This window comes from Ailuropoda melanoleuca, chromosome 17 (assembly GCF_002007445.2).
Source record: "Ailuropoda melanoleuca isolate Jingjing chromosome 17, ASM200744v2, whole genome shotgun sequence".
Lineage (NCBI taxonomy): Eukaryota > Metazoa > Chordata > Mammalia > Carnivora > Ursidae > Ailuropoda > Ailuropoda melanoleuca.
The window spans coordinates 4,501,378-4,527,672 of record NC_048234.1 but is presented as its reverse complement, the minus strand read 5'-3'; the positions used below and the strand labels follow the sequence as shown (position 1 = coordinate 4,527,672).

Below are 26,295 nucleotides of genomic sequence, written 5' to 3'. Positions count from 1 at the left end.
CCCATCTGACACCCAAACAACTCCAGGCTGTTTGCTTGAGACCAGGAAGTAAGGCACGTGTATTCTGCCTTTTAGGGGCCATGGAGCATGAACTTGTCCTGCACCAGCTGCGGTGTAATGGGGTGCTGGAGGGGATCCGTATCTGCAGGAAGGGGTTCCCAAGCAGGATCCTTTACGGGGATTTTAAACAAAGGTCAGTCTCTCTTTGTTGTATTTCACTGAATGTTGTGAACATTTTATCATCTTAACTGTTGTCCTCTGTTCATTGTATTTCCTGTGCCCTGCTTAGTAAATACTGTAAAATTAAGAAGTCAAATAACACTGTCTGGTGGTAGTAAGACAGGATAACAGTTCGAAGAGGTGGTATTTCTTACAAATAGGAAGGACACATGCATTAGACTACAGAAAAATCACCCTGTTTTACTATTTGAACTTAAAGGACAGCTGGATTTTCTAATTTTACTTTTTCTCTCAGATTTTTGGGGTCATTTGGTTTCCCCATATAATACCTCCCTAATCATTCTTTTCTTTGTTTGACTGAACAGATACAAAGTTCTGAATGCAAGTGCTATTCCAGAAGGACAGTTCATTGACAGCAAGAAGGCTTCTGAGAAACTTCTTGCCTCTATTGATATTGATCACACCCAGTATAAATTTGGACATACCAAGGTATAGCTGTCATTTATTCCTACCTGATCCATCCCTTCTGCCATTTCTGTGTCTCCTGTACCACGGGGAAGACTCGGGATTCTCCTTCTCTCCAGGTTTTCTTCAAAGCTGGCCTTCTGGGTCTTCTGGAAGAAATGAGAGATGAAAAGTTGGCCCAGATTATAACAAGAACTCAAGCCGTCTGCAGGGGATTCCTAATGAGGGTCGAATATCAGAAGATGTTGCAAAGGAGGTAACAACAGTGCAGATTATATGAATTATAAGGTCCCTTTGGGACTATCACTCGGCCTTTCTCATTTATTAACTTTCATTTTGTGGCTAATACATGCTTCTCGTGTGGTTCAGAATTCACCCCTACAACACAACCGCCTTTGCTTAACCCCTCACACCTGGAATCCCTCCGACTTCTCCCTATCCATCCGCCTCACACAGAGCTGCCAGAATAATCTGCAGTTAGCACAGTTTTCATCATGCCGTGCCTGTTTGTGGCTCCCCCTGGCCTCCCATGACAAATCCGTGTTGCCCTGCATGGCTGTCAAGGCTCTCTGGATTCCCCCAGAACATCTGTCATTCCCAACCACACAGCCTTTTCCAGCCAGCCTAAACAATTTGCTTATCTTCTGTTCATGTTTGCCCCAGCCTTTCCCCCTCATCCTAATTTACCTATTTACCCATTCAGAACTTGCACTTTTCCTCTCTCCAGTGAGCCTCTTCCAGCTCCATCTGCTCAGCACGGCTGCACTCCCTGCCCCCCCCATACACACACACATTTTGCATTCATTTTGCTCCTCTGTGCTCATTTGGATTTGCATTGTAAGTGCTCCCAAGTCCTTCCCATGTGTCTGTATTATGGTTTGTGTCAGGTATTTGCCTTCTCAGAGTCATGGTTCTTGTAATTTGGACCTATACAGAAACAGAATTTACATTTTATTAAGCTTGAAAAGGCATACAGCAAACCTTGCTAGTCTGGTGCTACAGTTTGCAGAAGGGGCATCTTTTACTACTATTTAAAAATTGTGCTTAAAAAACAAATCTGGGTGCTCAATGTATGATAAATCACCTGCAGATATTAACAATCTAATTAAGCAGATAAGAATGAGGCATTTCAAAGAATTTGAGGAAAGCCAGTACGTTATCTGAAAAAGCTAACAAAAGTTTACGAGTGGATAATTCAGTGGTAATCAAAATAAGAGGAAAGGCTTTAAGAAAGACGTGCTAAATCCTGAATTCCTCAAGTGGGGCAACCCAGAAAGCACCCAGTGTCATCTCACAGCTCACTCTGTAGGTCAATGGCCCAGCAGCACAACCAACTCACAAATGCCACGTCTGCTCCCAAATCACTAATACTGTAATATCTCAGATGATCTTGAATTGGTATGTGTTTCTCATAGGTGCAAAGTATTCCCACTCTAAGGTCTACTCTTTTGCTAGCGTGGTAAGGCTCTTGAGAACACAGAATTACTCCATATGAGCAGTATACATTAGCAAACTGGTTACACAGAGCACTACTATGAGTGTGTCTGTGTCTGTATGAAGACCGCATGTAACATACACAAAATCTGATATATCATCTACACCTGGGGGACTACCACCTAGGGGAACTTGTGTGTAAAATAAATTACTGACAACAATAACACTGCCCCTGATATTTTTATGTCATTTCAGAGAAGCCGTTTTCTGCATCCAGTACAACGTCCGCGCCTTCATGAACGTCAAGCACTGGCCCTGGATGAAGCTCTTCTTCAGGATCAAGCCGCTCCTCAAGAGCGCAGAGACCGAGAAGGAGATGGCCACCATGAAGGAAGAGTTTCAGAAGACCAAAGATGAGCTCGCCAAGTCAGAGGCGAAAAGGAAGGAACTGGAGGAAAAAATGGTCACTCTCTTGAAAGAGAAAAATGACCTGCAGCTCCAGGTTCAATCCGTGAGTATTCTGTATTCTGAATGCAACAAGTTACTGAAGCGTTTCTGGAAGGCGTACATACTTCGGATTTACAAATAGCCTTGTCTTGAAAAAGAAAAAGCTCAAATTACTTTTTTTAGTATTTCACTTATCTTTCAGTAGTCCTATGAGGAAGATATGCACAATGACTTCCGAATTACAAATGGAAAAGGGAGGACTGAAGAACATATTCAATAATATCACAAATCTAGCAGCCATGAAGGAAGCAGTTTAAAGGCGAGGCCCCGGACTGCAGTCACATATCTTACCCGTTTGCCTTGCATGCTTCCTCCCAGTCTTACAAGGATCGTCCTATTCCCTGAACACAAGTCTAAGACTGTATTGAAATTAAAGACCATTATATTCTTTTTTAATCCAATTAGCCAACATATAGTATCTCATTAGTTTCAGAGGTAGAGTTCAGGGCTTCACCAGTTGCATATAACACCCAGTGCTCATCACATCATGTGCCCTCTTTAATGCCCGTCACCCAGTTACCCCATCCCTCCACCCTCTCCCCTCCAGCAACCCTGTTTTTTTCCTATAGTTAAGAATCTCTCATGGTTTGTCTCCCTCTCTGATTTCTTCCCATTCAGTTTTCCCTCCCTTCCTTCCTTTTGATCCTCTGCACTGTTTTTTATATTCTACATATGAGCAAAACCATATAATAACTGTCTTTCTCTGACTATTTCACTCAGCATAATACCCTCCGGTTCCATCCACATCGATGTAAATGGTAAAATTTCATTCTTTCTGATGGCTGAGTAATATTCCACTACATATATACCACATCTTCTTTATCCATTTGTCTGTCAAATGGACATCTCAGCTCTTTCTACAGTTTGGCTATTGTGGACATTGCTGCTATAAACACTGGGATGCAGGTGCCCCTTATTCTTATTTCTCTCCATCCCTAACCCCTGAGATTTAGCTCAATAAATCTGTTTGCAGTTATGTGAACTGAACAATCAGAGCATAAGGTAGAGCCAAGTTCCCTCTGTGATTCTTCCTTTGACAGACATCCCAAGTTCATAAGACTTCTGTTTACTAGCTCAGGAAGAAATCGTAATCAGGGTGGGAGACAGTCTGGACCACGGCTCTGGCCAAGCATAACCTCCCATTTCCATGGTCCAAAAAGCCCACCAGTGTCGTGAAGAAACCTGTGAAAAGGATAGTTTTCCTAAAATCTTTAAACGATTTTCAACTTTCCCTTCTGATACCTTCACTAACGTGAAGGTTACATTTTCCCAAAAACAGGACCAAGAGCCGCTTCAGTCTAGCGTCTCTTCACAGTTCTTATCATCAGTCAGTGAGTAAACATTTACTTAATACATCACTATTAAAAATAAAAGCAAAGGAACCCTGGGAAGTCCCCTAGTATCATCCATTTAAGCATTTAAAAAACATAAGCTATGAACAAAACATTGAGTGAGAAGTTAAAGAAATTCCCCAGGCCAGAGTAATCTAATAAGGCTAAGCTGATTTTTATTTGAGTTCTTCAGTCATTCATAAAAACTGTATGGAGCTATGTAATGCCTCAAAATTACACATTTTTATATACTCTAAAATTCATGTTGAGACTAATAGGTGATCCTTAAAATGCAAATGAAAACTGTGGACACAGCACTGTTGTGGACTCTCAGGAGGGTTGTGAGCATATAACAAATGGTGCATGGAAACGTATTCACAGGCATAAAACTATTTAAGTTCTTCTTCTTTTCCTTTTTAAATTCAGTCTAACAACTAGTTGCTTAAGGTGAACAGGGAATGATCAAAACCAAATCTAACCAATCTAAGTCAAAATCTTTGGGGACGCCTGGGTGGCTCAGTCAGTTAAATGTCTGCCTTTGGCTCAGGTCATGATCTCAGGGTCCTGGGATCGAGACCCCTGTCGGGCTCCCTGCTTGGTGGGGAGCCTGCTTCTCCCTCTGCCTGCCACTCCCCTGCTTGTGTGCTCTTTCTCTAACAAATAAATAAAATCTTAAAAAAAAAACTTTGACTATCATAGCTGAAATGTTCCCTAGCAATCATTTATTCCCCACCCCAACTACATATGAGAAAACTGAGGATAAAGGCATAAAGTAATTTGCCTACATTCATCCATATGGAGACAAAACTGAGACAAGACTTCAGGCTTCCGATGGCCTATCACTCTTCTAGACACTACTTTGTAGTCAATTGCTTCAATCCAATCATTTTTCAGATTAATTTGCTTCTAAGTCTATAGTCTCACTTTTAATTAGCTCCATATCTCCAGGCCATGTAATAATGTTCAATTAAGTTTAATTTATATTCATACTGAAAAAGTCACCAGAAGTCAGCAAACACTACTATTTTGTGCAAAGAACAAGTTCAAAATCGTAACAAGCTCTCTAAAGACCTTAACGAATCTCTCCACAGGAAGCTGACGCTTTGGCTGATGCAGAGGAAAGGTGTGAGCAACTGATTAAAAACAAAATCCAGCTGGAGGCCAAGATCAAGGAGGTGACTGAGAGAGCAGAGGATGAGGAGGAGATCAATGCCGAGCTGACGGCCAAGAAGAGGAAACTGGAGGATGAGTGTTCAGAGCTCAAGAAAGACATTGACGACCTTGAGCTGACCCTGGCCAAGGTTGAAAAGGGAGAAGCATGCCACAGAGAACAAGGTATGAATCATATTCTGTTCTACCATACACAGGTTCTGCCACGCTACTAAAATGCTTTAGAGCAGATACCATTTCTCCTTCTGATTTTTCAAGGTGAAAAACCTCACGGAAGAGATGGCAGGCCTGGACGAAACCATTGCAAAGCTGACCAAGGAGAAGAAGGCCCTCCAAGAGGCCCACCAGCAGACCCTGGATGACCTGCAGGCAGAAGAGGACAAAGTCAACACCCTGACCAAAGCTAAAATCAAGCTAGAGCAGCAAGTGGACGATGTGTGTTTTTGATATCCATTTGAAGGATTTTTTTAAATACACTTTCAATGTTTAATGTATTTTCCTTTCTCATTAGCTTGAAGGGTCTCTAGAGCAAGAAAAGAAACTTCGAATGGATCTAGAAAGAGCAAAGAGGAAACTAGAGGGTGACCTAAAACTGGCCCAGGAATCCACAATGGATGTAGAAAACGACAAGCAGCAACTTGATGAGAAACTCAAAAAGTACGAACTCCAGAAAAAAATTCCACGTGATATCATCTTTCAATTCATGAGTACTAATATGTCCTGTTCTTCTGTCTACAGGAAAGAATTTGAAATCAGCAATCTGCTAAGCAAAATTGAAGACGAGCAGGCCGTAGAAATTCAACTACAAAAGAAGATCAAAGAGCTGCAGGTGAACCGTCGCATGTTCATTTTCTTTCTGTACCCCAAAAACCCTGAGATTGAGATGAGTTTATGTTAATGTTGATGTGTCACCCCCAGGCCCGCATCGAGGAGCTGGAGGAGGAAATCGAGGCAGAGCGGGCCTCCCGGGCCAAAGCAGAGAAACAGCGCTCTGACCTCTCCCGGGAACTGGAGGAGATCAGCGAGCGCCTGGAGGAAGCCGGCGGGGCCACTTCTGCCCAGATCGAGATGAACAAGAAGCGCGAGGCCGAGTTCCAGAAAATGCGCCGGGACCTGGAGGAGGCCACCCTGCAGCACGAAGCCACGGCGGCCACCCTGAGGAAGAAGCACGCAGACAGCGTGGCCGAGCTCGGGGAGCAGATCGACAACCTGCAGAGGGTCAAGCAGAAGCTGGAGAAGGAGAAGAGCGAGCTGAAGATGGAGATCGATGATCTCGCCAGTAACGCAGAGGCCATTTCCAAAGCCAAGGTACCCAATACCATCTCTAAATGATGGTAACTAAGAACCTGATGGAACATTCACTGTTCTGTCAGTGAACATTGTCTGCTGGCAGTTTATAGCACTAATCTAATATTTCCTATTCTAATATATTCCATTCTACTTCATTTTTGTTAGTGCTCGCTTATGACCTATTAAGGCTATTTCAAAGCTCACTTTAAGCAACTGTCAGTATCATCAGAAAAAATGACGGGCTCCAGCAATGGCCACTTCAGGGACATTCCACACTTACCATGCTTGAATCTTAGCCAGTCCCATTAAGTTGGTGCCATAACTTTCTACACATGCTTGAATTTATTCACTCTAAAAATACTTGAAGACTCAAGTTTTAACTTTTTTTACTGCGTTCAGTGTCTCATCTTTCACTGCTACATGTCCTGTAGGGGAACCTTGAAAAGATGTGTTGCACCCTAGAAGATCAGGTGAGTGAACTTAAGACCAAGGAAGAGGAGCAGCAGCGGCTGATCAACGACCTGACGGCTCAGAGAGCACGTCTGCAGACGGAAGCAGGTAAGGACCTTTCCCTGGGCCCTGAAACTACATGCTGGATAAAAGGGATTCCAGAGGTTCTGGAGAAACAGGAATACTCCCTCCCATTTTAGAGGGAAATAAACTGGTGGAATCTGCTGAGCAGGTCAGAAAGAATGCAAAGCAAGCATCAGCGGAATAGTTTACTTGCTACACTTCCGTGGCATTTCTGCTTTTTACCTCCTGTTCTAACCAGTTCTATACTCATATTTAGAAACAGATATGGTATATATTTGATATATATGTATATAAATATATAGGTATACATACATTTGAAAGCTTAAGCTTATGTTTATGCCATTAACCAATTCATTTACTCTTAGGTGAATATTCCCGACAATTAGATGAGAAAGATGCTTTAGTCTCTCAGCTTTCAAGAAGCAAACAAGCATCTACACAGCAGATTGAGGAGCTGAAACGTCAGCTAGAAGAAGAAACTAAAGTGAGTTTTACCAAAGATCTTCTTGGCTGAGCAAATCTGAGCATGTCCAGTTAGCTTCTACTCTGGATATGTAAATTATGTGTCACTGAATAAACGAATTTAAGTCACTGAACTAGTCTTTCCACAGGCCAAGAACGCCCTGGCCCACGCCCTGCAGTCCTCCCGCCACGACTGTGACCTGCTGCGGGAACAGTATGAGGAGGAGCAGGAGGGCAAGGCCGAGCTGCAGAGGGCGCTGTCCAAGGCCAACAGCGAGGTGGCCCAGTGGAGGACCAAATACGAGACGGACGCCATCCAGCGCACAGAGGAGCTGGAGGAGGCCAAGTACGTGCTGTGAACCCTGGGGGAGGAAAATGACATGGTTTCCTAGCTGCACAACGCAGCAACTCCCAGAAACACGATGATGATGATGTTGATGGGGGTAACATAACAGTGGTAGCAGACACTAAATTTACTGAACGCACACTATGTGTCAAGTACTATATATACACATTAGCTCATTTAGTTTTCGTAGCAACAACCATGTTTTATCCCTATGTTACAGATGAGGAAACAGGCTGTGAGAGGCTAACCAACTAACCCAAGGGCACATGATTAATAGACAGTACACTGGGGCGCCTGGGTGGCTCAGTCGTTTAGCGTTTGCCTTCGGCTCAGGGCATGATCCCGGCGTTATGGGATCGAGCCCCACGTCAGGCTCCTCTGCTATGAGCCTGCTTCTTCCTCTCCCACTCCCCGGGCTTGTGTTCCCTCTCTCACTGGCTGTCTCTCTGTCAAATAAATAAATAAAATCTTTTTTAAAAAAATATACAGTACAGCTAGGATTAGAACCAGATCTTCCGATTCCAGAGCCTACCTTCTTAAGTACCGCAGTAGGAAGACAGAGCTCTTTAAACTCATGCTGGAGGCCACCAAATTGTATATAATGTCCAGGGTTGGTCTAAACAAAATAAAGCCTTAGTCTGTGTATAGACCAAAGAGGCCCTGCAAGTAGATCTTCCTGGGCTTCAGGGCGAAAGGCTTTTCTGTACCATAAGGATGCAGAGTTGGCACACAATGGGGAATGAAGAATGTAGGCGATTCAGAAGGAAAAAAGAAAACCTGCCTTGCTTAAATTGTCCTGATTTATCCATCAATTTCTTTCTCTAGTGAGAACTCCCAAATATATATTAAAAGAAACTATCTATTTTTCTCTAGGGAAAAAATACATAAAATGAAATGGGAAGTCTGAGAAAGCAAATGAATATGATCAGTACATTTTTGCCCAATAAAATACCTAGTTAGCCTCAAATCCTTTTTGGAATGAGATGAGATATATAAATCAATCAATAAAACTGTCCTGAATAATCATTTTCTGCAACCAGACTCAATCAGAAGTCCTGAAAACCCTGAATTACTTACGTAGTAAGACACATACAATGAAGCACTAAGAGCAGCCTATAAGAACTGAATCCAGGTACTCACCATTTCGGACCTTTTCATACAAGACTGATGGAGAAAGCAGTTCTGGCTGCCACAGTCTGGATAACCATATGTTATCTGCCATTATAGAAACAGGACTGTCAAAGGACGTTATCGCTTGCCCCTGTTCCAGACCACTCTCCTTAACTGCCTGGCTAACGTTTCAGAAAGAAGCTGGCTCAGCGGCTGCAGGATGCCGAGGAGCACGTGGAGGCCGTGAACGCCAAATGTGCTTCTCTAGAAAAGACGAAGCAGCGGCTCCAGAATGAGGTGGAGGACCTCATGCTGGACGTGGAGAGAACCAACGCGGCCTGCGCCGCCCTGGACAAGAAGCAGAGGAACTTCGACAAGGTGGCCCAACCTGCTTAAACTTTGTCAGTGTTTACTTGGTCTCCCTTTTTCCTTGCAGCGGCTGACAATTCGCTGCTTTTCAGGTCCTGGCGGAGTGGAAACAGAAGTATGAGGAAACTCAGGCTGAACTTGAGGCCTCCCAGAAGGAGGCCCGTGCTCTCAGCACTGAGCTGTTCAAGGTCAAGAATGCCTACGAGGAATCCCTGGATCAAGTGGAAACCCTAAGGCGAGAGAACAAGAACTTGCAGCGTGAGTGCTCCTGAACTTCCATACCTCCAACAGCCCTGGCAAGACCCTTCCATGTTGCATGAGACTGACCACTCCTCCCTTGTCTGTTCACCCACAGAGGAGATTTCTGACCTCACGGAACAGATTGCTGAGGGAGGGAAGCAAATCCATGAATTGGAGAAAATAAAGAAGCAAGTGGAACAAGAGAAGTGTGACATTCAGGCTGCCTTAGAGGAGGCAGAGGTACATATTATTATGTCGTGAGGGAAAATCAAAGACATGGCTGAAAACTTGTCTATGGACTGTATACGAACTTGTGGACTGTATACGAACTTGTGTATACGAACTTGTGTATGAACTTGTACAGCCTTTATGAAGGACAATTTGGCAACAGTTATCAAAAGCCTTAAAAATGTAGTACTATGACCCATCAACTGTATAAGAATCTACCTCAAGAAAATTATCTTAAATGGAGGTAAATCTTTAAGCGCACAGATATCCAATCCAAGGACAAGATGAAGCTAACTATGGAACATTTATATGATGCAGTTATATACAACCATTAAATATTATTATATTCATGGTACACAATAATTTTAAAGCAAAGACACGTGAATATACATTATAATTTCATCATGCAAAAGTATATATAAGTAGGAAAAAAAGACTAGGAAAATGTACCACATTAAAATGGTCATCTTTGGGTGGGGGGCACAATAGGAGGTTTTTCTTTGTTTTTATATATTGCCCTATGTTCTACAGTGAACATATATTTTGTAATCAGAAAAATATTATTAAATTGAGAATTTCTACAAACACACAAACATTTTAATGTATAAAACAGATTGAGAGTTCGTGTTTATTACTACATGAGCTTAACTATAAGTTTTGTTAGTACTCACATGAATAATACATAGCACTTCATACTTTATAAAGAGCTGCCCTAGATAATCTATGACAGAATAAACAAACAAACAAAAACGATTACCTAGCAGGCTTCTGTAACTGTTGTATTGAATTTTGTAAAATCAGAAAACTGATGTTAGTAACAGTTTGGCTCACAAGGGAATACACTCCAAATATTCAACTTATTTTCCATTATTAATTGATCGCTGTTTTGTTAAGGCATCTCTTGAACATGAAGAGGGAAAGATCCTGCGCATCCAGCTGGAGTTGAACCAAGTCAAGTCTGAGGTTGACAGGAAAATTGCCGAGAAGGATGAGGAAATTGACCAGCTGAAGAGAAACCACATCAGGGTCGTGGAGTCGATGCAGAGCACCCTGGATGCTGAGATCAGGAGCAGGAATGATGCCATCAGAGTCAAGAAGAAGATGGAGGGAGACCTCAACGAGATGGAAATCCAGCTGAACCACGCCAACCGCCAGGCTGCAGAGGCCCTGAGGAACTACAGGAACACCCAAGGCATCTTGAAGGTAGACAGGTCCACATAAACAGCTAAGTCACGGAAGTGACCCGTGCTCCACTCAGCAAAACACCTTTGTGCTAAACAACCCAGTTTTTTCTTTTAACAAATTATACAGCTCACAGTATGGAGACAGCTAAATTAAATACGCACAGAATATATTTTTACAGAAATGCTATATGAAAGAACAAACAGAAGCCCAGAGATAAGCTTTGATATGAGAGAAAGTACAAGACTTTGGTACCAATAAGCCTGAGGCTGAGCCTCAGTTGTGTTACTTACTTACCGGTTGCCTGATTTTAGGCAAATGATTTAACCTCTCAGAACCTCTGCTGCTGCTTCTACCAAATAAGAATGAAATTACCCACTTCGTAGGGTTCCTGTGAGAACCAAATGAGATAACAGATGTCAAGTACTAGGGAGAGCATATGGAAAATGCTCTATAAGTGACAGACATTAGTTACTCGCACATGAAAAAATAACCAGCTAATGGCATAAATAGAATGAGACTCTGTCTCCTGATCATTCTTGCTTACCTAAGCTGGTGACATCACCATTTCCACACTCAATCAAATGACAGGCCTGTCACTTCCTGCTCCTGGTGCCAGTACATTCTTCCAATTCTCCTCCTGGGATGTTCACATCCTCTTCAGAGTGTCTAAGGCTTTTTTTTTTTTTTTTAAACAGGACACCCAGCTACACCTGGATGACGCCCTCCGTGGCCAGGAGGACCTGAAGGAGCAGCTGGCCATGGTGGAGCGCAGAGCCAACCTGCTGCAGGCTGAGGTCGAGGAGCTGCGGGCCACTCTGGAGCAGACAGAGAGGTGCAGGAAAATCGCAGAACAGGAGCTCCTGGATGCCAGTGAGCGCGTCCAGCTCCTGCACACTCAGGTAAGACCTCCACATCAGACAAATGCCAGAGTACTGTGAAGTCATGGATCAGAATGATAGTATGGAAATACTCCATTTTTATAAATACATGTATTTTAAAAAAAAGATGGGGGATATGCTCTAAAATATTAACTGCAGTTATCTTGGAATGATGGGATTGGAGGCAATTTTTTGGTGTCTGTTCCTATATATCTTTTTTAAGGTTTTCTACCCAAAAAAGGAGAGAGTTTTATTTAAAAATAAGGTTCGACTCATTAGATTTGAAAACCATGATGTAGAATAAACTTGAATAAATATGATTTGTTAACACCAGAATCCAAAAATGTGCCACACAGCGTTTCTCTTCAGGAGTCCTTCTGCATTTAGCATTGTTTACTGCCTGTGCCTCATGCAGGATATTGCTGATCTGCCTGGACATTAAATGCAGGAGCACCAGGGGGTCATTTTAACAAGCAAAAATACTTCCCTCCAAACGTTTCCAAATACCCGTTGAGGCAGTGTTGATTCCCTTTGAGAAGCACTGGGTTAAAATTTTAATAAAATGTTTTCCTAAGATTAATTCACTATTCCCCCAGGGAGCAAACCATGAAAGTTAACAGAGAATAGATCCTTTCTAACTGAAACCTCACAATGCCAGGCACTCACAAAAACAATCAATTATTTTCTATTATTTCCTATTTTCTTTTACTTCTTTTAAGGATAGAATACTAGTAATGTCTGATTGAAATATAACTGAAAGAGCAATTAATTAACATAGGCATTCTTAAATCTCGAAAGTCCTTATGCATAAATTAGATAGACACTGGGACAGTGGGGGGGGCTGTTCCAACCTTTCATATGGTTAGTATTTTGCACGGAACAAATATTTAAAGTTGAGTAAACTGTTGCTGTCAGGTCCCCTGTACAAGCCAACAAGTAAGGCATCTGTAAAATTCCACACTGGCAAATATCAAGTCTCACGAATTTCCATTGACTACTTGTAACAGAACACCAGCCTCATCAACACCAAGAAGAAACTGGAAAGTGACGTTTCACAACTCCAGAGTGAAGTGGAAGAAGTCATTCAAGAATCACGCAACGCGGAAGAAAAGGCCAAGAAGGCCATCACTGATGTGAGCAAGCTAAGCATTGATTTCACTAATACACATGTGTTATCTGCCATGACTAGGTTTCCTTACTGTCTTGGTGTATTTGCTAAATAGGCGGCCATGATGGCCGAGGAGCTGAAGAAGGAGCAGGACACCAGCGCCCACCTGGAGCGCATGAAGAAGAACATGGAGCAGACGGTGAAGGACCTGCAGCACCGTCTGGACGAGGCTGAGCAGCTGGCCCTGAAGGGCGGGAAGAAGCAGATCCAGAAACTGGAGGCCAGGGTGGGTCTCTCAATCTCTCTGAATCTGGAAAGGGGAAAGGACACTCCCTCTATCATTCTCTCTCCCTACGTATTGATGCCCATCTTTGTCCTGAGGCTGAGGACATCCGCCCAATATTTTTAGCAGGTCCTGAGCTAATTAATATCCCCCAAGACTGGCTGTATACGTATCTTTCTTGGTTGTAGGTACGTGAGCTTGAAGGAGAGGTTGAAAATGAGCAGAAACGTAATGCTGAGGCTGTTAAAGGTTTGCGGAAACACGAGAGAAGAGTAAAGGAACTCACCTACCAGGTAAAGGGAATAACTTTCTAGAATACCCAGACTTCCTGCCCAAGGGAGACTGAGAATCTGGTAACTATTTATGTGGTGCTCACAAACAGATCCACCTGAACTCGATATATAAATATAAGGGGCAAATGATAAAACTGCTTATCTCAGACCCTTTCCTAAGTTAGGAAAGGCACAGAGGCCTTTAGAAAATAGCATACCAGAGGAAATGATACAGGTTTTAAAGCCAGATAAACCAGGTATTAGCCCTAATTTGGCCCCTCTTAATTTTTTAACTTGGGAAGGTTACTTAACACTCTAAACCTTAGTTTCATTCCCTATAAAACAGAGTAAGAAGCATGGGAGGCGAGGATCAGAGATGTGTAGAATTCCCTAACACAGTGCCTGCACAGAGTGGACATTCAGCAAGAGTGGCTACTGTTAATAGTACGGACGAAGGCTCAGAGTTGACCAAGTTTACCCCAGGCCCACCTGCCATCATACCAAAGTGGTTTATCTTACCACCTATACGAGGCTCATTTCATTGTACTGAATACAGACTGTTTTTTTCAAACCCCCAGACTGAGGAAGACCGCAAGAATGTTCTCAGGCTGCAGGACTTGGTAGATAAATTACAGGCAAAGGTGAAATCATACAAGAGACAAGCTGAGGAGGCTGTGAGTATTTTTAAGCCCTCGAAGGAGGAAGAAAATTTCTTTTGGGGTAGAAAGTATAATAAGAGAATGTGTCAATGAGAAAAAAAGCAAAGTAAGAAAATACCACTCATATTTTTTAATTGTTTTTTTAATTTAAATTCAATTAATATACCACTCATATTTTAAGAGAGATATTATAAACATGAATTTACCCTCAAATCCTGATTACAGAATAAGACTTTAAGAGGAGATATTTTTATCATTAAGCATTTTGTGAGGGTTGGGGGAAAAAAGCAAATTTCCAAATAACCCACCTTGATAGCTGCAAAGCTATACCATCACAACTGTAGTCGATGATAAATACTCCTCTCCCTCTAGAAATGCACAAAATCAAGCATTCTCAAGAGGCAAACATAAATCTTTTACCCCAGCTGACTCCTTCGCACACTACCAGTATCATCAGGGGCTCATCTCTCCACATATACTATGGCAAATAAGGACATGCTGGAAGATTCTCCACCCTCACTTTTCCTGACCGTTCCCCATTCTTCCAGACCCAATGTGGTAGGTCGAAGCAGACAGGAAGTCAGGAGAGGGAAGAAGGAAGGGAGAGGCTCAAATGGTAATAGGTAAAACCAACAGATGCATGTTTCTTCTCAGACCCACTTTTTCCCTTTCTCTGTATACCAGAGTCAAAATGTATGACAAAACTTGTTAAGTGAGGTTGTCTCAAAGTTGAAATTTGACCTTGCATTTACTTACTACACTGTCTGGGTACATAGCCCTCTTCCTTCTTTCCACCCAGTCCATGCATCACAAACAGATTTCACATACACATGGGTTTGACACACTAAGGCTGTCCTTCCATTTCAAAAGTATTCTTCTTTCATTCTTCAGAATGAAAAAAAAAAAAATACACGATTGAAGTTACAAGTTCTGTCCAGATTTGAAGTCAGACATGGCAAAATAAGGGCATATCTGAGTTGAGGAAATGATCCTGTCTGGTGACAAGTGCAGTGAGAACCACAAACTCTAATTCTCACAATTTTATCTTTCCTCTTAGGAGGAACAATCCAACGCTAATCTTGCTAAATTCCGCAAGCTCCAGCATGAACTGGAGGAGGCCGAGGAACGGGCTGACATTGCCGAGTCCCAGGTCAACAAGCTGCGGGTAAAGAGCCGGGAGGTTCACACGAAAATCAGTGGAGAGTGAACACAACTGCCTGATGCTGTCAATGGGGCTGAAGAAATGCACAAAATGTGCTATTCTGGGCCACTTCTGATGTTTATTTTTCTCTTAATGTTGAATAAATAAAAACTCTAGTAAACTTCTAAATTAAACCAAACTCATTTTTTCATTTGCAAAATTATTTACTCTCAAATACAGTTCTCACCTAGCTTTTTTTTTAATACTATATACGGCTTTGTAGACCATTCAGTATTTTGTACCTCCATCACCACCCAGCATCGCCTTTCCCACCCGTACCACCCCACACACACACAAGTATCTTTTGCTGGACTTGATTTTATTAAACCTCTGTAGATTGTTATAAATCACTAAGGAAAACACTCCCTAAGGATCCATTCACTGATGCCCTCCACAAGTACTCATTGAGCATCCACTCTGTGCCAGGCACTAGTCTGTGCTCTGTGGGTACAGCAGTGAGCAAAGAGTGTGTCTGCACTCTGGGAATTTACATTCTACAAGGGCAGAAAGGCAACCAACAAATAAAAAGGAACGTAATATGTCAGATGATAAGTGCTAGTGGGAAATAAAGAAGTAGGGTCGGGCTCCCTGCTCAGCACGGAGTCTGCTTCTCCCTCTCCCTCTGCCCTGCTCATGCAGGAGCAGGCACGCTCTCTCTCAAATAAATAAAATCTTTAAAAAAAAAAAAAAAGACATTTGAGCAGAGACCTGCAGGAACCAAGAGAGTAAGCCAAGTGAGTATGTGAGGTCAGAATACTTACAGACAGAGGGAAAAACAGAAAATGCACGGGCCCTGGGGCGGGGGCAGGCTGGCATGTCTCAGCGGCGGGAGGAGAATGAGCAAGATAAAGAGTTATAAGAAAGGAACCAGGGGCCATATCATGCAGGGTCTGAGGGCCTTTCCACAGATTTATGTCCTTAGAGTGAGATGTCAAAGCTTTGGAGGGTTTAAAGTAGAGAAGGCATATCAACACACATTTTTAAAAATTACTCTGGCTTCCCTGTTGAGAAAAAGACTGAAGGTGGCAAAGATGGAAACTGGGAGACTAGTTAGGAGCCTACAGTAAGATAAAAGATAACAAATGGCAGTGGCTCAGACTGGAGAAACAGCCCTGGGAAACGATGAGAGCGCAGGATGCTAGGTGAATTATGAAGGCAGCACACAAGGACATTCTGACCAACCGAATGAGGAAGTCAGAGAGGAAAAGAAAGGTGAAAAAAATTTTAAGAAAGGAGGGACAAAGGATAAGACAAGAAAGAAATGGTGGAGTGCAAACATTAGGAGTTTGGTCTCCAGAAAGAGGAGAGTCAGTAGAGCAAAAACAGTGACGTAGGCAAAGATCGTATTTTTATGGGCTCCTGTCCCTCTTCCAGCATCTACTCCCCCCTAGCTCCCAACCCTGTCAGCTTCAGTCTTTTACACTACAAACTGTACAGCCCATGATCTCAAATATGTCTAAGATTACTAACAAAAGTTTAAAATGAAAAAAAAATCAAAATAAATAAAATAAATTTTCTTAAGGAAAATTTTAGATGAAAGAGAAAAACAAAACTACAATCACAAAAACTTCGAGGAGGAAACATGAGAGTAAATCTTCGTGACCCTGGTTTTGGCAAAGATTTCTTGTGTACACCAAAAGTACAAGCCAGGAAAGAAAAAACTGATAAATTGGACTTCATCAAAATATAGTTTCTGCTCTTTGAAAACACTGTCAAACAGGATGAAAAGACAAGCCACAGACTGAAAGTATTTGCAAATTACCTCCCTGATAAAGGACTAGTATCCAGAAGATTTGAAAAAGTCTAAAAATTCAATAAAAAGAAAACAGATCACCCAATTTCTAAAGAGGCAAAAGATTTAAATAAACATTTCACCACCTCATACCTGACAGAATGACAGGAAAGAAACAACAAGTGTTGGCTAGGATGTGGAAAAAAGGGAGCCCTCATGCACTGGTATCGGAAATGCAAACTGGTGCAGCCACCATGGAAAACAGTATGCAGGTTCCTCAAAAATTTTTAAATAGAACTACCCTACAATCCAGCAATTCCACTTCTGGGTATTTACCTGAAAAAACTGAAAACACTAAGTTGAAAAGATATACGCACACCCCTCCACCCCGTGTGCCCGGCACCATTATTTGTAATAGCCAAACTGTAATATGCAGCCTTACATGCTGTGACATCCCTTCTGTTGAATTTTTGCAATGCAGTCATAAAGAATGTCCTTTTTTGCATAAAATATATGATGGCTTTATCAGTATTTTTAAGGGCCTTCCTAATCCTTTGATATTGAACTCCTTCTTGTGAAACACTTATTGGATCAGGGTCATTTTCAGTTCTTCAGTTGTCTGCTTGATTCTCTCTCTCCCTCTGTCCCTCCCTTCCCCTCTCTCCCTCCCCCACCCAAGTAAATAAATCCTTTTAAAAAAATCATGATGTGAAGAAGGGTTAATACCACAAGAAACTTTTCATCATCTCTTAAATTTTAAAGGCAGGGCACAAAATCACATCTATTGGCTGATATCCCAGTTGTGTGCTTAAAAACTTGTTTCAAAAAATCGTGTCTATGTTCACAAATATGGGGAAAAATGCAAAAGAGTTTAGCCCCAAATTTACAGAAACTCTATGCTAAAATTTTAGGAGTGATTTAAAAATCTTCCTTTGAGGTTTCATTCTATTTTTTGGTCTTTCTATAAGAGAATTTTTTTAAGTTTATTTATTTAAGCAATCTCTATACCCACAGTGAGGCTTGAATTCATGACCCTGAGGATCAGAAGCCGCAAGCTCCACAGACCGAGCCAACCAGAAGACCTGGTTTTGGAATTTTTTTTAAAGGTTCTTATTTTTTTTTAATAAAGAAATAAAAGTAACCTGTTCCTTGAGGAGATTTCACATCCACCTCTCATCAAAGACGTGGATATAACTGACTACAGAAAGGTGAAGAGGGAGAGGGTCATTTGATGGATGAGCCCATTAGCACAGCTGCTAAAAGCCTCTGCCCTTCATCCAAGTTTTCCGTGGGGATTAACATTCCAGGGCTAACACAGCAGCTGTCAGGGAGCAAACCTAACTTCTGCCTCCTGGCTGTGGCAGCGGTTTGGGCCCATGTCACACATACCAGCGTCCCCGGCCACCTTCACAGCGGCCTTCACAGGTCACATTTTCCTAAGTGGGAAGCCCAAGAATCAGCCGTGGGCAGATGGAAAGAACCTTACTGAAAGGATGGACTTTACCAGCCTGATTCCTCCCTCCTGGCTCCCAGGGCCACCTCCAGGATGCTGCTTCCGGAGCCCACAAGAAAAAACAAAGCCTGACCGGTGCTGAAGGTTAGAAAAACAGTCCCCTTGGGATGCCTGGGTGGCTCAGTCGTTAAGCATCTGCCTTGGGCTCAGGTCATGATCCCAGGGTCCTGGGATCCAGCGCCCATGCTCCGTGGGAAGCCTGCTTCTCCCTCTCCCATTCCCCGCTTGTGTTCTCTCTCTCGCTCGCTCTCTCTCTCTCTCTCTGTCAAATAAATAAATAATTTTTTTTAAAACCCAGTCTGTGATATTAAAAAAAAAAAAAAAAAAAAAAAAACCCCNAAAAACCACACAGCCCCCTTTTGGAGAAAGCACCAGAAAGGGGTTTTTCTTAGCTTACAGCGGCCTGACCTTCACAGGAGGGCGGGCTGTGTTCTCAGCCCCTCACAGACACTAGGGTTCAAGGCGCGCTCTCTCGGGAGAGAGGGAGGTCCTAGTTTCAAGGGTTCAAAGGCCAAGGGCTCAAACTAGGTGACAGGGTAAGAAGACCATGGTTGGGCAGGGTGCTGCCTTGGGCTACAGAATCCTACTCTTTCTCAGGACTGGGAAAAGTAATGCCGTTGACACCCACAGACTAGAACCCAAACTGGATTTGGCACGACGTAGTATATAACTATGTTCAATTTAACCACTCGCCATGTGGAATTTGGGGGCTCAAGACTTTTCCAGAAATATTCCTCTGGCCCCGCCTTCAAATTCGCTCCCCAGTCCTAATTTCATCCCCTCCCCGCCGCACGGCCTCAGGGGGTTATTCCCTGTCACGTCCAGCACGAAAAGGTCCTGGGGATGCGGAGGCGCAAACCCCACCCGCCTCACAAACCCCGACACACGCACACTCACCGGCCAGATCTCGCCATTGTCTCCTCCCACCAGGTCCCAACCATGGCGGTGGGTCACTTCCGGCCTTTCCATCCGGCCACCGGGCCACCGGGCTCCTCCCATGATGCCCTGGGGCGCACAGGAAGTGACCCCTCCCCTCTCTGGGAATTGAAACATTGTTTGTTTCCAGTAAAGCGCTGTGTGTCTCAAAGCCCAGGGCAGGTGTATTTTTCCACGTTTTCAAAACCGTGACCCATCATCCATCCTGCCTCGAAACCCCAACTAGATTATACAATGAAAACCAGCTTTTTCTCCCCAATGCCTACCACAGTGTCTTCATGAGCCATTTGTTGAGTGGAGAACAAACACCAAATTCTTCCTGTCCATCAGATAGAGTGAAGCAGAGATGCTAATAGCCCCGATGCTTAGAGCACAATAAAGAAGAATAAAGCTGCCATTATAATTACAACTGACATTTAAAACCCGAAGTCCTTACCTTAGCCTGCAGGGCTCTAAACCATCTGGCCCCTGGCCATCTCTGCCACTTCGTTCAGTGCTATGGGTTTCCCTGGCTCCCTTAGCGCCTGCCCTAATGGCCTTTTTTGCCTTCCTGTGCAGGCACACTCACCTCCCAGGGCCTTTACTTCTGTTTCCTCTGCCTGGAATAGTCTCCCTTTGATGTTCTGATGGTTTGCTCCTTCACTTCAATAGGTGCCTGCTCGAATACCACTCCTTCAGAGAAACCTTTCCCCATCAGTCTGTTTAGACACTGCACAGCCACTATATCCTTATCCTGCTTTTCCTGTCCTTAGGAGCATTTATCACTCATTGACATCAGACAGGTGTTTGTTGTCTGTCCCCGACAACAATGCATAGGCCCTCGAACAGAATCTCCGCGAAGGTAGAGACTTTGCCTATTTTGTTCCCCAGCACTTAAAATCCAGCGCATAGTAGAGGCTCGATGAATGTTTGATGAATAAACGATTGAGTAAGTGCATGCTCAGTATGTTGCTGGTTCTGCGCGTTACAGCCTCAAAATTAATAGTTCCAGGTATGAATTTTGTCACCACCCTGGCTCCGTGGGAGATCTCAAGCTGGTTCCACGTAGCCCTACTTAGCCAGGTTTGAGGGCTTTGCCATAATACCCCCAACAACCTTTCAGATAAGGTGATGAACTTATCTGGGTTTACCCAGGACTGTACTGATTTTAAAACTGAAAGTCTCAAGAACCTCTATAATTCCACACAAACTAGGAAGGTTGCTTACCCTACTTTCCAGTATCCAGGCTCCATCTTGCTTCTTTTATGTTATTGCTGTGTGTGTGAATGTGTGTTTGAGGGGGTTGCTGTTGACTTGAGGGTGTTCTGAGCCATCTGAACAGGAATTTGGCTAAACACAGTGGGAAGGATGGGAGGCGTGGATGGACAAAGGTCAGGCTGTGGTCAGCTGGCAAGCTTCACCAAATAGCATCATAAAAGACATGAAATAACAACAAAGACCTTGTCCTGGCTTCCAGGGCCCTCTGGCACTGACAGAGAGAGCTCTAGAGAAAGCTCCAGGTTTCTAAATCTCAGGCTGTCCTTGTGTCATGGCCCCATCTACTCTTCCCTTTCCCAAACCATCCGTCTCACTTCCATGATGGCATACCCTACCATGTATCCATTAATTCAGTTGTCCCAAGGACCCCATGAGTTATGTTTTATTATCACCCCCATTTTACAGATGAAGAAACAGGCTCAGAAAAGTTAAATAACTTGCTGAAATTCACAGTTTAAATGACGACATGAGGATCTGGACTTCAGTATTCTGACTCTCACAGTCCACTCTTAGTTATTACCTTACAGACAGATTTTAACCATATTTAGCCATATTAACACATTTTGGCTATGTCCAGCAAAGAATGTATACATTTTAGGATATGTCATTTCAGACCCCCAACAGTAGTTACTAAAAGCAAGTAGTCATGCTGTTCCTCGTTCTAATGAGGCTTTCAGCAATGAAACTGACCAAACACAACTAATAGACAAAAATGACAGGCAAATAACAAGAAACCCTAACACTCGAAGGCATTGATCCAGGTTATGAGGCCAGGAAGGGAAGTCTCCAGTTACCGAACAGACCTAGCCGGTAGGATTTCTTCCTCAAACACCATGTTCCCAGGCTATCCACACCATCTCTCCATGTTGTTTCAGAGATGGATGCCTGGTTTGTGTGTAATTCTGAGAAGCATGTATAATTCTGAGAGCATTCTTGTCTTACAGGATCTTACAAAGCCAGAAGCAGCTGTCTTGTACTAAAGACAAACCGGACTTGGAGACAAAGATGTTTGTCCTAGTTCCCACTCTGCCACTGACTAGCTGTGTGACTAGTCCCTTAACCTTGCCAAAGCCTCAGTTTTCTCACATGTAAAACTGATCAATCTATCTCCTTGTTCAGATTTAAGGAGCATCTATTTAAATGATTCTCTTGATAATCCCCTATCAACTGTGTTTTGCAAAATTTCCATGTATAAACACCAGCGGGGAAGAAGGGTATAAGTTGCATCTGAACAAGTTCTGAACTAGGTCTAGTGGGTTTGAAGTAGAATGGGAAGGGGGGCTGTTTCTATCTTTAGCATTAACTAGGTACTTTGCCCAGAACCTGAATTTCTGATTCTGTAAGGTCAGAGTTGGATTAGATAATATTCTGGGTCCCCTCTGGTTCTGGAATATTCTCACCCAGATCTTTAATTAGGCAATTCCGATGGGCATTAGTGTCATTCACTAATGTACCAGTTCTACGACATTCACCCAGAAATTTCTGTTTCTGGCTGAGAAACTTCCTGTTGCTTTTTGAAATTTCATCTGTTACATAAGCTCTTACATAGCTGTGAGGGGTAAGGTGTGATTCCACCATCAGCACAATTAATTGCCCTTTCTTCTCAAGTAGCCCTCTGAGGAATGACCTTCATCACACTTGTTTCCTAGTCCTCTCTATTTGGCCCTGCTACTGCTCTCTCTCTCCTTCTTGCACCATCGAAATTTACAGTTCCTCTGAATGCATCTTGTGTAGTGATTGGTGGAGAGATTTGCTCCTAGAAAAACCAGGAAACCTTTTCCCTCCTCCTTAACACCTGCTCACTCCTTAATCCCTTGCCTTCAAAGCTTCCACCCCCACCATCCTGCTGACATGAATGTCAAGATCACCTCCGTGACCAATCCAATGCCCTTTTTGGGTCTTGTTTTTCTCTGGCTTCTCTGCAGTGCTCTCCGTGAGATCCTCTCTCTTGAAAATATCACCTCCCTTGACTTCCTTTGACGCTAATAATAAAGCTCCCTTCGTCTTCGAGTGGACAAACTGATTTTGTAACGAGAAGGGAGAAAGCCCTTGTTCACAGAACTCGTCTAAGGTGTGGGAGAGATGGGAAGATGGTGTGCTGTGTGAGCTATGGACTATGGGGGATAGCAGTGGGATAAAGATAAGACCCTCCAAAGGGCGTATGAGTATAAAAATAGGTGGTCACCAAACTTGCTAAGGCCAAAAGAGGTCTTCTTTACTTGAGGACGTTTATTTTTTTTTTTTTAGTAACCAGATGAATAAAATAGGAATAGAGGTCGATGGCAGAGCTAAAAGACTCTCATAACAGAGGGACAGCTGAGTACCAGCAGTCATTGGGGGAGACACCCCAGGAGAAGAAACAAAATAAACCACCAGCATCTGTGTGAAGGAAAATGGACTTTGCAGAGTGATATTTCTCTTCCTTTTTTTAAGACTTTTTATTTATTTATTTATTTATTTATTTATTTATTTATTTATCTATTTATTTGAGAGAGAGAAAGAGAGAGCACAAGCAGGGGGAGCAGCAGAGGGAGAGGGAGAACCAGACTCCCCGCTGAGTAGGGAGCCTGACACAGGGCTCGATCCCACGACCCTGGGACCATGACCCGAGCTGAAGGCTGACACTTAACTGACTGAGCCACCCAGGCACCCCTAGAGTGACATTTCTGATGCACACTTTGAATGCTTAACTCTAGGGTATGCAGTATAACCCTCTTCCATGTCTCCCCTACAAAACCTTCAGTAAAGTCCACATTGCTCACTTGGGATTTTGACACTAAAGGATTATTTGCTTCAGTCTATGTCAAGGACAACACAGATGGAAACATAATGTTTGGCATGGGCTGGAAACAGACTGCATGCAGAGACAGCCATATCTAGATGGAGATGACAGTATTTCGTTTGATCCCCCACACCATCCTCATTGCTTGGGCAGAAACAGAATTATCTGCATGTTTTTGCAGCTACAGGGAAAACAACATAGTAGCTAAAAGAGGTAATGTGATGTGCCGAAGTCAATAAATGGCAGAAGTAAAATATGGACGCATGGGTTCTTTTGGCTCCAACAAGACCTCACTCAGTTATTTGCTTATCTACAGAATAACTTTTTCTCCCCATTCTTCCTGTCTTCATTCCTTCCTCCCATGTCCTAAACATGCAGCCTTCCTCTGAGAGCTCAACCTCCTTAATGAGTTCAAGGGTCGCCCCATACAGATGAAAGCCCCCCACCCCTGCCCCCTTCCCCATAGACCTACCTCTTCAACCTTGACTTCTTTAAACTTTGAACACTTGTCTCTCCCTCCTGTCATCTCAGCCTCAATACGGCAAAAATGTAAACTCATCTTTCCCCTCTTCTGTATTTCCTCTGGACTGGGGTCATAGCTCCTAGATTCCCAGGCTGAAATGAGGGCCAGAAGAAAGGCAGGAAAGGTGCCTGGCAGTCATCAAAATCCTGTGGATCCTGCCTTCAGGGTATTCCTTGCATTTTCTCTTTCCTTTCATCTTTTTTTTCTTAAATAGGCACCACACCCAATACAGAACCCAACGTGGGGCTTGAACTCATGACCCTGAGATCAAGACCTGAGCTGAGATCAACAGTCAGACACTTAACTGACTGAGCCACCCGGGTGCCTTTAAAAGGAAAGGGAATTTCCTTTTAAATCTCATTTCTATCTTACTTAATCAAGGCCCTCTTCCTTTGACACCATGATCATTTTTTGTATTCAATGCAAGTAGATTTTAATATATTGATATAACATGGAGTGAAGGCTTCAGAAAATAAGCCTACAGCTCACAGATGTCCTTTCACCTCCGGGGTTTAAAGTTTTCTCTTCTTGCTATGCTTACACGGCACAGTGAGGCAGAAAAACTTTGATCGGGGCTCCTGGGTGACTCAGTCGTTAAGCGTCTGCCTTCGGCTCAGGGCGTGATCCTAGCCTTCTGGGATCGAGCCCCACATCAGGCTGCTCCGCTGGAAGCCTGCTTCTTCCTCTCCCACTCCCCCTGCTTCTGTTCCCTCTCTCGCTGGCTGTCTCTCTCTCTGTCAAATAAATAAATAAAATAAAATCTTTAAAAAAAAAAAAAGAAAAGAAAAACTTTGATCCACATAATGGTCTTCTCCTTGAATCTGCTGGTTGGATTCAGAGACAACCACTGTGACAGCCAGCCCTCCAGTGCTGCAGAGAGTTCTCAGACAAATCTGAGATCATAGGGACATCCAGGGGATAATTCCAACTCTGTAACTGTCTGCCTGCCCCACAGGCTCTGATGAGCCTGTGTAATCGTTTGTACAAGTTCTACAACAAGGTTTTTTAAATAGTTGCTAAATGGCTCGAGGCTCCCCTGGGTTCTCCCCTGTCCATTAAATCCTACCATCAGTTCGAGAATCACCTTCAAATACATATACACACATATGTTCAGTTTTCTACTTAGAAACTCAAGACGTTCCGCAGTGATCGCAGAACAATGTCTTGACACTTCATTGGGCCTTGGAAGCTCTTCAAAGACGAGCCCAGCTCACCTGTCAGCTCTCTACCTCCATACTACCCACCCCCCCACCAAACCTCTGCTCTAGGCTTGCCTGACCAACCTTCCCGAAACACACCCGGGGCAGTCTTGTTTCAAATCCATGATCCCTAAGCCTAGAACCTTCTCCCTCTTCCTCTCACCCATGTAATAGTCCCCCTTCTTTAAGACAAGACACAGAATAGGTGTGCCTGGGTGGCTCAGTCAGTTAAGCATCCAACTCTTGATTTCAGCTCACGTCATGTTCTCAGGGTGGTAGGATCGAGCCCCAAGTCAGGCTCCACACTCAGCTGGGACTCTTCTTGAGATTCCCTCTCTCCCTCTCTCTCTGCCCCTCCCCTGCTTGTGCTCACTCTCTCTCTCTCTAATAAATAAATAAATCTTTAAAAAAAAAAGATAGCACAGAGAATAAAGGAGAAAGCAAGGCTTTGGAATCAGAAACGCTGGATTTCAGTTCTAGTTCTATTGCCCACCTACTGTGGGGTCTTTTGGCCAATCCCTTAACCCTCTTTGGCCTCAGTTTCCCCTTTTGGAAAATGGGAATAATAACCTGAATATGAATGCTATAAACCCCTCAGGCTTGTAGAGAAACTTAAACATAATAAAATATGCAAAACTGCTGTGCGAAGTACTACAAGAAGGTCATGGTGACTTCTGCAGCTCCCACTCCCGTCCAGATCTCTTCCTCTTCCAAAGCAGTATCACTACATCGATAACAATTCTGATCAGATTTTGCATACACAACATGCTTTCGGGTTTTCAAATGCCCTGTACCTACATCTAGTCCACCACGCATCCCACTCATTTTGGCACTTAGGTTGACCTTGAAAAACCGGCTCATCCATATTTCCTGTCCACGGGCTCTGTCTCCACGTCCTTTATCAGCTCCTTGGGGCACCGACCCTGCTCCACGCCCCTATCTCCCACTGCAAGAGCAGAGCCCCGTGCCGAGCAGGCGCTCCAAACTGATGTGCTTACAAAAGTGAAAGGTTATAGGCACAGGCTCTCAAGTCAGAGGTTGAGAAAAAGTTACTCCTCTTTCTTCACTGAGAGGCAGCTCCGAGCCCTGAATACGCGAATA

The 26,295-nt window shown here is 43.4% G+C and overlaps 1 protein-coding gene across 1 annotated transcript in view; it reads left to right on the top strand.

Moving 5' to 3' along the window:
• Positions 1 to 15,355, top strand: part of LOC100483607 (myosin-8) — a 29,361-nt gene extending 14,006 nt beyond the window's left edge. The window contains 23 exon segments of the mRNA XM_002921186.4: positions 76 to 193; positions 546 to 669; positions 765 to 901; positions 2,335 to 2,590; positions 5,009 to 5,227; positions 5,229 to 5,252; positions 5,346 to 5,522; positions 5,599 to 5,744; positions 5,826 to 5,916; positions 6,006 to 6,395; positions 6,809 to 6,935; positions 7,277 to 7,395; positions 7,523 to 7,719; positions 9,024 to 9,207; positions 9,291 to 9,456; positions 9,554 to 9,678; positions 10,561 to 10,869; positions 11,547 to 11,750; positions 12,737 to 12,862; positions 12,953 to 13,123; positions 13,309 to 13,413; positions 13,971 to 14,066; positions 15,109 to 15,355. Of these exon segments, the coding sequence (XP_002921232.2) occupies positions 76 to 193; positions 546 to 669; positions 765 to 901; positions 2,335 to 2,590; positions 5,009 to 5,227; positions 5,229 to 5,252; positions 5,346 to 5,522; positions 5,599 to 5,744; positions 5,826 to 5,916; positions 6,006 to 6,395; positions 6,809 to 6,935; positions 7,277 to 7,395; positions 7,523 to 7,719; positions 9,024 to 9,207; positions 9,291 to 9,456; positions 9,554 to 9,678; positions 10,561 to 10,869; positions 11,547 to 11,750; positions 12,737 to 12,862; positions 12,953 to 13,123; positions 13,309 to 13,413; positions 13,971 to 14,066; positions 15,109 to 15,258 (3,761 nt within the window). The 3' untranslated portion in view covers positions 15,259 to 15,355.
• The last annotated feature ends 10,940 nt before the right edge of the window (positions 15,356 to 26,295 follow it).